Source organism: Epinephelus moara, chromosome 3, assembly GCF_006386435.1.
Source record: "Epinephelus moara isolate mb chromosome 3, YSFRI_EMoa_1.0, whole genome shotgun sequence".
Classification (NCBI taxonomy): domain Eukaryota; kingdom Metazoa; phylum Chordata; class Actinopteri; order Perciformes; family Serranidae; genus Epinephelus; species Epinephelus moara.
This window is the reverse complement of record NC_065508.1, coordinates 2,948,328-2,961,368: the sequence shown is the minus strand read 5'-3', so window position 1 is coordinate 2,961,368 and position 13,041 is coordinate 2,948,328. Positions and strand designations below refer to the sequence as shown.

The 13,041-nt window shown below is 41.1% G+C and overlaps 1 protein-coding gene across 1 annotated transcript in view; it reads right to left on the bottom strand.

Moving 5' to 3' along the window:
- Positions 1–10,994, bottom strand: part of pld2 (phospholipase D2) — a 26,404-nt gene extending 15,410 nt beyond the window's left edge. The window contains exons 1-15 of the mRNA XM_050040157.1: positions 10,557–10,994; positions 5,474–5,631; positions 5,245–5,372; positions 4,277–4,419; positions 4,040–4,133; positions 3,503–3,568; positions 3,354–3,412; positions 3,001–3,246; positions 2,743–2,886; positions 2,564–2,647; positions 2,367–2,445; positions 2,134–2,244; positions 1,838–2,047; positions 1,561–1,717; positions 1,341–1,459 (exon numbers count right to left, since the gene is read on the bottom strand). Coding sequence (XP_049896114.1) covers positions 1,341–1,459; positions 1,561–1,717; positions 1,838–2,047; positions 2,134–2,244; positions 2,367–2,445; positions 2,564–2,647; positions 2,743–2,886; positions 3,001–3,246; positions 3,354–3,412; positions 3,503–3,568; positions 4,040–4,133; positions 4,277–4,419; positions 5,245–5,372; positions 5,474–5,603 — 1,770 coding nt within the window. The 5' untranslated portion in view covers positions 5,604–5,631; positions 10,557–10,994. The remainder of the gene's footprint in view (positions 1–1,340; positions 1,460–1,560; positions 1,718–1,837; positions 2,048–2,133; positions 2,245–2,366; positions 2,446–2,563; positions 2,648–2,742; positions 2,887–3,000; positions 3,247–3,353; positions 3,413–3,502; positions 3,569–4,039; positions 4,134–4,276; positions 4,420–5,244; positions 5,373–5,473; positions 5,632–10,556) is intronic.
- Between the last annotated feature and the right edge of the window lie 2,047 nt (positions 10,995–13,041).

Sequence of the window (13,041 nt, the reverse complement as noted above, 5' to 3'; positions counted from 1 at the left end):
TCATGCTGTCCAATCAGCATCTTGATATGCCACACCTGTGAGGTGGGATGATTATCTCGGCAAAGGAGAAGTGCTCACTAACACAGATTTTAGACAGATTTGTGAACAATATTTGAGGGAAATGGTCTTTTGTGTGTATAGAAAATGTTTTAGATCTTTGAGTTCAGCTCATGAAAATTGAGAGCAAAAACAAAAGTGTTGCATTTATATTTTTGTTCAGTGTAGATCAAGTTTATTTGACTACTTATGACTGGAGTCATATTGTTGTAGTTGTAGCAGAGCATATAGTTCAGAAATTTGAATAGGGAAATAGCAGCACAAGTCTTTAGCTCTATGCTGAGGCTTTAAATAAATATTGACTTTTTATTTTTACTTTGTTTACACGTCCAAATAACTGCTTTCGTAATAACTCCTTTAAAAAGGTTTTAAAGCCCTCTGACGCTTGCGTATGTGTAGACTCCTTTGTAAAGCTGGTTCAAACACAGAGATCATGCTGCAGTCTCAAAACTATGACAATTAAACCCAGGCAGCTTTAAAGGTATACTTTGCTGTGTCTCTTGGATGCCAGCTGCTTACGGTTTGGCACCTCATCACTACTTTTTGTTTTATTAAGTCCAGACCTCACCTGAGTGCTGCGGGGGTACACGCCCATAAACGTCTCCAAAGAAGAAAATAAGAGGACGATAATGGCAGAGTCATTGTTTTTTAGCAAAATCCTGCATGGTATATCTTTAGAAAAACAATATATAGAACTAGAGCACTCGGAGAGCGCAGACCTCCACCAAGCAGCTCGGATTTCCTGCCACTTCGCTTCAACCGATCACCACCAAAATTGTATCATTTGTTCCTTGTCCCATTATCAACATTTCCTGAAAATTATCAAAATCCGTTCAGAACTTTTCGAGTTATTTTGCAGACAAACAGACCAACGCCGGCCAAAACATAACCTCCTTGGTGGAGGTAATCATTATCACTTATGACCCACTACAAAGGTGTGGCAGAGACTCTGCCCTCTGCCTGTATTTTCATCTTATTTTGCTGTGCTTGGGATGTTCCTGGGCACAGCGCCCAAGTGAGGCCCAGACTTTATAAAAAGGTAGCACCTACTCACCAGATGGTAAGCAGCATGCATCCAAGAGGAAACTATGAGATTTGCAGACACAGCACCAAAAAAACGCATGTATTGTGAGGCAAAACGCCAAGCAGACAAAGTTTATTCCAAAACAAGAGTGTATCTGGGGTTGGCTTTCACTTTCGCTAGCGATACTGTCGACAAATAGTTACCCACATTGCCTGCATAGTATATCTTTAAAATGACAGAGTGTTCCTTTGAGACTGACCTTGGTGAAGTTCCAACGCTGGATGAAGTGGCGGGCTACATCTCTGGCAGCTTTGCCATGAACAGCTGCAGACAGATCACGCCACGGCATGCGGGGAACTTGAGTGCGGTCGATGTTATCTGAAAATATATAAAAGGCAATCCTTTCAGCTCCCTGTTGTCAGAGCCTCTCAGCGTGTTTGCATGTGTGTGTGATACTGAAGGAGATTTAGATAGTGTACCTTCAAAAGGTTTGTCCAGTTGGTTCCAGTCTTTCTTGATAAAGTTGCTGTAGTCTTTGCCAAGCCACAGTTTACTGTTGCAAGTCAGATCATCAGGGTTCTGCTCAGCTTGTTTGTTTGGTTCAGATGGTTGTTGACCATCAGCCACACCATTATCCTGGTTAAAAGAGATATTTGTTTAAGTCTGCAGGGAAGGTGACATACTGAAAGAAGATGAAATACTGGAAACATCTTCATGCTTTATCAGTGGCAACAAGCTAAAAAGACAGTTTCTTACTCCTGTATCTCCGTTGGGCTCCTCTGCAGTTACACTGCTGTCCGTCTCTGTCAAACCCAGATCAGTTAGCCGGTACTGGCTGTCATCCCACCTCCCAAATGCCAGGTCAAGCCCCCCAACAAAGGCTACCGTTTGGTCAATGGCTACCATCTTTTCATGGTGAGCCCACAGGAACACCACGGATGACACATGATCAGGATGTCGCATTACCTGATGGACAGAAGGGAGTTTAAATAAAACATGAGGTGAGGCCTCTGTCAATTGCATATAACAAATAACGTGTAGACGTGACAAACCTTGATGTTTGGGTGCATATTCATGAGAGTCTTCTTGCTGTGCTCACTATTGATACCAAGTGCGAGCTCCACCTCTTTGTACAGCAGGACACACACTTTGACTCCTTGTTCCTGCAGGAAAAAGTTCAAAGAGAGGCAACGCCATGAGGAATAATGATCTGCTCAGGTAAAGTTAAATTTTAAAATAATCTAAATTGCATAAAAGAGAAAAACAGGATGATGAGAATCCCTACTGCTTTGCGTTTGAGGATCTCATCCAGGCGCCAATAGTTATCAGTGGCTGGTCTCTTTAGGAACACTTCAGGGCTGAGCCTGACAGAAAAGACACATAATATTCTCCGTGTATTTTTTACAAATGTTGATAAAACGTTTCAATGGTGCAAGTTCTCCTCTCTCTTCATCAGCAAATCCTGATTTTGCTGACACTTACCACCAATCTGTGATGAAGATTTCCTCTTTTGCTTGTTCGAGAGCATCAGCCAGGTCTGCGAAGTAGTCTCTTCCATTCACATACCTGCAGACAGTATCCATCAACCAGAACCGTTTAGCAATTGAGGATTAAATGTAAAGACAGATGGTTGTAAATCTCAATTAGAATATGAATCTGACCATTTAGTGAGTGTGTTCTCCCGTGGCGGAGCAAACCCATCGAAGCGTTGCACTGTGAGATAGTCACAGGTGTCTGCCAGCCGGTTAATTTCATGACTCCACCAATGAGCCTGTCTATAGCTGCTGCATTTGATGATCAGACTCCTGGACAAAAGCAAACAGGCCATGTATGCATCACAAACACGACATAACCCCAGGCATAAATATACGCAATATGCTGGAGTTCACAGTGTGGAGGCGAACACACAGCTGACCTACCGAGTGAAGTTCTCAATGCAGACTCCATATCTGGTGTCTGTGTGCGCGCGGCCCACTTTCACTTTGAACTCTGGGTCAAAGAGCAGCACAAAATTGATGCTGCCGTTGTCTCGATTCATGTACATGAGGAAGGAGTCTTTCACCACCAGCCAGCGCCGCGACCAGCGAAAGCAGAACTGATGATGACCGATGCAGTTCAGGCCTTGGATCCGGTGACCCCCTGACCTCTTGAAGATGGGTCCCTCCCTAGACAAGTCAATACATGTTGCACAATTATTCTCTATCATACGATCAGTCAGTTCCCTACTTCTTCTTTTGTCTCATTCACTCTCAAGAAGAAGTTGTTAACTTACAAGCCTTTGGGTCCGAGATCGGTGACGAAGGAGAGAGCGCCGACAGAGAGGAATTCCAGCTGAAAAAAAGTAGATGAGAAAATGGCATCATGCTGCATGACATCCGCTTTGTATGTGTGTGTGTGCTTGTCTTTGAAAAAAGCTATTACCATGCTGTGATCATTCCTACAGAATGAGTTCTCCAGCAGACCATTCAAGTACTCCTCGAGGTATTTCTGCAATAGAAAGGCAAAGCAGGTAAATAAAAGTAATATACAAATACAGTTACCTACAGTTATCTATCTATCTATCTATCTATCTATCTATCTATACACAATTTATCTCAACACACAACTGTCAATAAAACTGCCTGAAACTGTATAAATGAGCTGATTTGTTACCATATATTTATAATATAATAAAAAAGGATTCTCTTTAAACAAAAAGGTGGCAGTTCAAGACATACATAATACATTAAATCTTTTCTTTTAATAGAATATCTTATTGATCAGCCTGAAGAAGGGCTCAGCAGAGACCAACACAGCAGTAGCAGTATGAGGTCAATAGAGAACATCAGTCTTCTTCTTTGACTAAAATACATTGTAAAATCTTGTCCCAACAACTACTGCACACATCATGTGTGTGTATCTAATGGGACTGTGTGCAGTGCATACACTATACATGTATCTGATTGGCTTGTTTGATACCATTTTGCTGGAGGTCCTCCTGGCACGTTCAGTCCCATGTAGGCTGGGCATTTCCTCCGACATTGCTCTCAGTTGCTGCCTGTCCTTTGCAAATCTTTGAGAGAAATTTGAATATTCAAAATAGTCAGTGCTCCGGAAATCTGATGATAAAAAACACATCACGTGGATTTCAACTGCAAGTCCCTCAGAGTGAGAGGTCGATTTGCGTGATGACAACAAATAGATTGGTGCACCGACCTTCCAATAGGCAGCAAGTGAAGCATCATCTTGTGCTTGTAAAGGTCTCGATGCAGCTCCTGGAAGTGCTTGTACTTCCTCTTCACTGACCAGTGGAAGGGGCCGTGGGTTAGCTGCACTGTGTACAGGGTGCCTACACGGACCTGGAGGGACATTATTGAAACAATGTACACAAGCATGACGGTTCATTCTTACAGTTTCTTTGTGAAAAATGCAACATGTGGTTCTTCTCTGGGCCCATACTGAATAATATACCAGTACACATGCTCTTGTGCATTGTAATGTTAACACCTATGCAGAAATGTAGCATGAAAGTTCAAGAAAGAAAGATGTGTCATAGTTATAAAGTCAGCTCCTTAAAACTCATACTTTCCCCCTACCATCAGGGGCCCCAGCGATAAAACCAGGCATCCCAGAAACACCCACTTCCTTGAACACTCTCAACACGACACACCTGTTCTACCCTTACATTGTATCTACACTTAAAATTACACTCAACGAGCATGTCATTTCAGCAGCCTCCTGGTTCAAAATATCCCACTCAAGGTTCAAACACACGGACAGAAGTTCAGTAACCTCACAATAAAGGCACATCTGACTGTTAAGATAAACAGCCAGCTCATGAGATAAGCAATAAAGTTGAATCTGCAGTTTTACTACGTTCGCAGATTAAAACGACATAATGTCATTATGGTGAGTCAAGTTTAACTGCAGGGTGTTTTCAGCCGGGCTTGAACAACGAAATCAGACATTCAAAGTGATCATGAGGCGTCATAAGTTGGTCTCAAAGATATCAAATAGTACAAAGTGTTTTGACATGGTTAAAAAGAGTGACTAATAATGTTAAATGTGTCTGCTTTCACTTCAAGCTTATCTAAAGCGTTCTATAAATACCAGCATCCCTGCCACGACAGTCACAAGAAAACATGATTATTTTCCACATATTAAAAAAATCTCAACAGGCGTACCTTTGAGCGAGTAGTGTATTTCTCTGTGTTGTCCACTCTACATGTAATAGGGACACCAGGCATTAAATAAGGTATACCCTCCTCCTTGACTTCAGGCAGATGATGCACCACGAGGAAAGGACGTCCGTCTACGATTTGGAAGATTAGAACATTTTAATGAAAGTCTTCTGATACAGCCATTACAGTTTCAGTGCTTACATATATTGATAAAAGGGACGGTTTTCCTTACCACTGCTGGACATGAGGCCATCTATCTCGTCTGGACTCAGGCCTTGAAGGTCGTGCGAAAAGCGCCTTCTGGCGAGGCTATGGGCTGTCGCTCTTTGAGCCGCTGGCTCGAACACACTTCGACCGGCCATTGCACTGTTGTCGCAAGTGCCAACTGCCCTGGTGCAAAGACAAAAGAAGAGGGAGTTTAATATTTACAGTCAAGAGTCTGTACACCTTCTCACCACTGAGCATACATAGCTTACACTACATTGGCACGCATGAGAAAACTAACTACTGATCAAACAAATGTGAAACTGAGACCAATCTCGTCATACAGGCCAATGCACATTGATATTTCAGTCACAAGCTTGAAGTTCACAGTATTTCATCACCTCAAAAATTTAACTGTAACACACTGTAACTCCAAAAATTGCTCCACAAACGTTTATGGTTTTAGGTGCATTAACTGAATAAAGTTTATTTTTGTATCATTCATTTAAAGGACTCAGCCTACATTGTCTCTTTAAATGGTTCAAAATGTCTAAATAAAGACCCTATTTACAATAACTTAACACTGCCTATGTATGTCGACAGCACTTTCATGTATGCTAGTGTAGCTCTAGTTCGGCCGGCAACTTTCATGTACGTATTTGTGAACCAAATGCCCGTAGTAGTCATTTGATTGAGGAAAAGTATTGGTGCTTTTTGTGGTATCACTTCCTCTACTACTGCTGCTGCTGCCACTAACAGTAGATGCAGTCTGTAGCAGTGGTGTATGAACTAATTATAAGATCAATAGATGACGTATCCTCAGCAGTAGTTGCATTAGTTGTGGTAGCACTAGTAGTAGCTGCGGTATCAGTTGCATTAGCTGTACTGAGCAGCAGTAGCAACAACAACACTACTAAAGGTGGTAGTAGCAGTACTCTGATTAAACCAGCAGTCAAAACTAATAACATTAAGTATATGAAGAAGTTGACGAGTTAGTAAAATAACCCGATAGCAGGTTGCTTAGGTGAAACTAATCCTTAAGGACAGTGACGTGATCGCACAAGAAGAGCCATTTAAGGACAACTAAGTATCACACCACTCAACAACAGCCCAGGTAATGTTGGAAGCACTGCTGTTAAAATGCCAAAAACAGCTTTCATACACGGCAGGCATCTCGTGGTGTTTACCTGTTGGTCAGGTCACCGACATTCGAGAAGTCGAGGACACAGCTGTGGAAGGAAAGGGTGCGTCTGAACCCTTTTGTATGGTGTGTGGGTAGATGTCTCTGAATGGCTTAATGTTTCCTGGGTAACGAGGCGAAGAGGAGGGAGGGTGTATGTGTGTGTGTGTGTGTGTGTGTGTCTGTGTCTGAAGAAGAGAGAGGGTTTGGGAATGAGGATGTGGATAAAACATCTAAGATCCACATCGAAATCCTGTTATCGGACTCCAAAATTGACTGGACACAGAGCGTATTTCAATGTTATGTTTCAGTAGTTTTAATTCCATAAAAAAGGTTGCAGCTATTGCTGAATAAGACACATTACAGCACTGTCTTTTTGATTTACTCCAGCATTATCTCTGAAGTTGCTTCTTGTGCTTCTACTAACTCCTATCATTTAAACTTCCTAATATTAGTGGTCCAGTTTGGGGTCAAGATACGTGACACTTCACAGCACTTCATGAAATAATAGCCCGCTATTATAGAAACATTTTCTCTACAGTACTTGCCAGGTGTGTCACACAGACGATACAGTAGATCTTGTAACAAACAAGTCATCCAACCAATGTACACAGTGGCTTAAACCTATTGTCATTCTCTGTACATTTGCACATGGTAAATTATGGTGCATTCAAGAACACATGTTATGGGATAAAAGCCTTTCCAGAGTGTTTCCTGTCTGCCCTCTGGATGCAGGAGAAATGACACAAGAGCGTAAGTAGTAATTAGCAGGTAAAGGCAGGGGCAATACTGAGCACTGGGTGGGAACGTCACCTGGACTGTACTAGCCAAAGGCTATTGGCAGCATCTTAGACTCAAGGAGTGGCAATAGAACGAAAGGACATGTGACGCAATAACAGTCATTCAGATTATTGTCTCGTGTTCTTTTCGTTATTTTTACTTTAAAAGGGATGCCTTCTGGAGAGACAGAAGCTGGGAATATGCCCAGCAAGTCATTAACAGGAAATCTCACTTATGTTTTGTAAATCAGGTTATATGACATGGTTGATTAATAAACACACTGCTCATATTCCAGGTTTGAATGATTTACCTGTACACCCACAGGTTTGTTTTGAGTTACTGCTGTATAAAACAAATACTGATGCTTAATAAGAATTTCGTATTGTTACCTCAGTTACTGATATCTCAATTATTTCTTTCAAGACATATATTATGTCTTAGTTAAGTGCTTTTGTTGTATTCAGTTTATCCTACATATTAGTAATTATAGGCCATTACAACTGCTTAACAACAATCCTTTGAGTTCCCATTGTCTGCTGAATAAATTATTTCCCATTAAGATCGAGCTGCATAAGATGTTGCCCAAATTAAGGCCATTCCTTCTTTGTCATTTTTGAAGAGCTTTTTCTGCACTTTTCTCATGCTTGTTGTTATAATCCTAGATCTTTTCAGGTCATTCATTTTAATTCACTTCCAGCTCTTTGTTGAGACTGATCTGTTAATACTTTGCCAATCAGTGTCTTTGGTTTGTTGGATGCTATGAAGACAGGAAGTGGCCTTGTTGTCTCCGCTCAGAAAAGCTAGCTCATCCTTGCCATTAAGCTCACTAATGTGCGGTAAACTGAAAAAAGAGCTGAAAATATATTATGTTTACCCTTTTAAGCAGAGAAGTCTAGTATCGCCTTGACGAGATTTTCTTGTTTTTTTGTTTGTTGGAGTGAAACTTTGTCCACACTATTTACACAGGCTTCCTACCTGTGAAATACAACACTACGCCCACCCGGGGTCCTCTAGTACATGAGCCAAATTGGCCAGAAGGGAACACTTTTACTGAGAGCCAAGCCACATCTTACACACCAAATGGTCATATGAGCATAAATCTGTGTGTGTGTGTGTGTGTGCATCAGTGTTTTTGTTCTACACACCTTTTGAATTTTGAACAGGTTTTAAACTCTCAAAAAAGGCACAACACTGGATCAGTTAGCACTTAATGCTGCCAGCAGGACTGAGGCCACAAGAGATTTGAGGCCCCTATGTGTAGAACTGGACTTTGAATTAGTGTTGTCAAAAATACTGATTCATAAACATATCGACACTGAATATTTGAAATAGTTTCAATACTCATTTATTGGCAGTACTGACACAGCAATATCAGCTGCACTTTCTCACTCTCTCAACGTTAATATTTACTTCTGTCATGCTACTGTTCTCTGCTACTAACCAACCAATATCTTTTAATGAAAAAAATTTAATTGCATGCTCTTAAAGTCAAATTTTCACACAGGTATCTAAAATGGAATCACATATCAACACTCTTCAAGGTGTTGTATCACATTTAGAGGTTCCAGTATGATAACAGTACTTGAAACATTTTCTACAAACAAAAATGTTCACCATCAGAGTAGTTATAATATTGCCATATTCACATTAAAATACTAAGCGGCAACCTCCATAGCTGAAAAGTAAAGCCAATGCATAAGTGCCAAAAACTGCAGTTCCTCTAATGGCCACTTGGGGCTGGCTCCAAAAGTGAGTCAATCCCCATTGAAACTAGCTTTACAGCATAAATCAACATGTTTACAGCCTGGTACAAAAACGGTTTTGGTCTCTAAAACTTCCCCCTTCAGGAAAACCGTGCAGGAGTTGAATTGTAACTCACCCATTAACATTTTTGAAAAGAAAAATCCTCCTTTGACTTTCAACCTTTAATAGCTTAAGTTCTCATCTTGGCGTGATGATGTAGAGGTGCACAGAGAGGTGGTCAGTACACCCTGACATCACTGCTGAGGGTGTTTATAGGTGAAACAGACTAAGCTACAAAACTGGTTCAATCTTAGGCAACTATTTATTTAGCAATATTTAATTTTACTATGACTAGACCTGGCACATTTCTTAATATGATCTGATTCATTCATTATTCTGCTTGACGTACATTACAATCTTTAATTGTGACCAAACCCATGAAACTGCAACTCAAGCAAAGCTAATTTCTCTATCTGCACCTTCTTATCGGGGTAGCAAGGTAGCTGTGCAGTACTGATTTAAAAAGGTGTCATTCTCGATAAAGTAGCCTGACCTACACAAATGTTTATGTTCCCTGCTCCGCTGGGAAAGTTGTGTTTTGCATATTTTTGCATAATTCGTCTGATCTTTAAGAAACAGTGAGGCCTTTAAAGACATATGCTACTGAGCAAAATCTATGGCACAAGACTGTGAAACGTGCAACCTAGTGACAGGATCTGGATTATGTGTCACAAATTCCTACATGACTAAAACAACAGTGCTGAATCAACTCTTGCCTGCGCTGATGCACATCGGATTTCCCCAAAAGTGGGGCCAAAAATAGAGATTCTTCCTGACTGAGCGGTTCTCCACATTTTTGAACCCATTACAGTTAACTTACACGAGCAGTCACACGCTTTGTAGGGTGTTAGAAGATACATTTTAGGAGAAAAAGACACATTTTTTCCTCCTCTTTGGAGAGTTGAAGGGAGTTTAGATGTGGTTGTAGCCTACGGCGTGCTTCTGCTCAACTGAACACGTCCTCCTCAGTTTACACCAAAATCTATATGAGCCACTTTCTTAATGTTCACCACCAAAGCAGTCATTTTAAGTGCCCGGACATTGTTCTTTGACTGTGGAGGTTGAACATGCTGAGGGCTAAGTTTTGTCGTCTCCACCCATACCCTGGTTTCCTACAACGCCGCATTCCACCAAGAAACTACACCTCAGTTTTTGAAACTACGCCACAAATGTCACCTGGAGAAAGAGACAACAGCTGGCTACACACCACACCGACAGTGTCTAAGTGGGCTATGTGTGCATCTGTGGCGTGAAACCCGCATCTGGATAACCTTACATCGGCAATGCAGCGACAGCCCTGATAGAGGAGTGAAATATGCGTCCAACTTAGGCCTTAAAAGATACTTACTTTCAGTTGAAACACCGCCGCGGCTCAGCACACACAGCTACTCCACATGCGGGACACAAACATAACGTATACATTCAGGATGAAACTAACATTTCATCGCCTCGCTGGTGTTTTCACAGAGGAGAGTTCATTTGTATTCCCCGTAGGTGATGCAGTTAGTCCCTCCCATAGGGTGTCCAGCGGGACAGGGTATGGAGGAAAAAGGAAAAGAGAGATCTCTTGAAATGTGGCAGTTTTGTCACAAGAAGCAGGTCAGGATTATTTAGCACATTTGCTCTCCTGTTTTTCATCTGAAATTGTGACCAAATCACGTTTGTCAGGAATTCTGACATTGTGCTTGTTTTCCACACATGTGCGACTTTGTCGAAAGCAGACAAACATGCATGAATAAGTGGACTGAGCTGTTGTTTCTGACAGGTCTGAGCTGCTACGTGACAAAACACGGACCTTGAGGACAGGACAAGCCCAGACTGGGTGCTATGGGGGGAACACACACACAGGAATGCAGATAGACGGGGCTGAGGGGGGGCTGCATTGAAGCTAACGTGGTATTTACTTGTATTCGACTATTGACCATGAGTTACGTAAGATATGACGAGAGTACCGGTTAGCATTTTCAAAATAAAATTCTTGCTAACAAAAATCTGGCACTGAATTTTTGTCTGAACACCAAAATCACATCTGATATTTGTTTTTAGAAGCAGAGTATTATATATACATATACTTCTCGTTAACTAACTGACGACACTCAAATAACAAAAGGACACAACCTTCGCGAGCTTTTAATATGACAGAAAAGTGGGATTACCGGAAGTGCATGTCGCACCAGCTTCAGGTAACTTTAACATTCACAGCATTTTAACGAAAAATGCACTTAGGGACTGCTCTTTTTGGGGTTTTTTTTACCTCTTCTGAAGCTACAAATATTTTTCCTGCGTGGCTGGTAGAAAATACCTGACCCTCCCCCCACCATACATTAGTGAGTTTTTTTAAACTTACCCTTTGATGTTTGAAAGTTAAAAGTTGAAAGTTGAAGACGAAATCTTGGAGTTGAAAAAAGTGATTTTGTTGAAATGTCACTATTTTAAGCTCAAATGTGGTTATGGTTTCTTTTCTGACAGGAGTATGTGTCATGCATGATGTGTCGAAGGACCGCCAGAAATGTGAAAATCCAACAATAATTTCTATTCTTACAGTTTCTGACCATAATGGTGATTTTTAAGTGTTGTTTAAAGTCAGTGGTAAAATAAATACAAAATACAAACATTTAAATCTATATGCCCCTCCACCAAGCCCACAAAAAAAACATAAGCCTCTCCCCAGTGCTTAACAATTATTTGACACGCCTCCCCCTTTATGCACCACCTCATCCCCACTCATAAGTAACAAACAGTCCCTTAGAGCTATAGCACCCCATAGTTTATTCAGAATATTTACAAGTAAGGTTCATCGGCACACATGTAGGCTTATTCCTGACTATACTAGGCTAATATTTTAAACACCACCACATACAGCCAGGAGAAGCAGAGTGACAGCTGCTCTGTCAAGGATGTGATTCACTTTACAGCTGCATCCGTGGTGTGGATATGCAAACTGACGTATATCTGGATAGTGATTTGCATGCCACTAGCCTTGTTGTCATGGACAATACAAAACAGACAACCCCATCTTTATAAATAAGGTTGATGCGATTAAAATTACTACAAGATATTTAGGAACCTGTCACAAAATGGCTTTTTAGCGGACTGCCCAGCCAGGCTGACCAAATAAGGCCCAACAAGAGGCTTCAGACAATCATCCCTTAACGTGCATTGGTTAAATTCAGCTCAGTGCAATGGTTGTTTCACATGTTCACAGAAGTTAAGGCAATAATGTGACAGTGGCATGATGCTCTTTGATTTCATTAGTAGGCTACAGCTAATGGTGTTGTTTTTTGTTTTTTTAAATTTACCTCTGGAGGTTTCTCAGATTTTTCCTCTATGTGGTAAATGTTTTTGTTGTGTTTCCCCCTTAGGGGAAATTTTGACTGAGGAGTACTGGTACTGGTAAATAATAATACGTAAACCACACTTTAAGTAAAAACCGTTCAGTGTGGTGACAGTTTGAGGCCCAGAAAATATACAAGTAGAGCAGCTATGGTCTGCAGTGGTGCTTGTGTCCTCTACTTTGGTGTAGTACATTTTTACACCACATGGAGGTGTTAAACCACATTTACACCAAAAGTCTGACCAAGGATTTAAAAATAATTTACAGCAGTGCATCACTGAGGCCAAGCAAGCTGAGTCTATGATATGATACAAATAACATAACCTGATTACAAATCTAACCTTATTCAGTGGGAGGTTGCCTTTGTAGTTCACATGAACATACTGTACATAGCACATCTCAGAATACTCCTCTTAAATAACCACTGATGCAACTTTTAAAACAGCTGTGCGTACAAAGAACAGACTGTACATTACATCATGGCTTTACAAGTGATCAG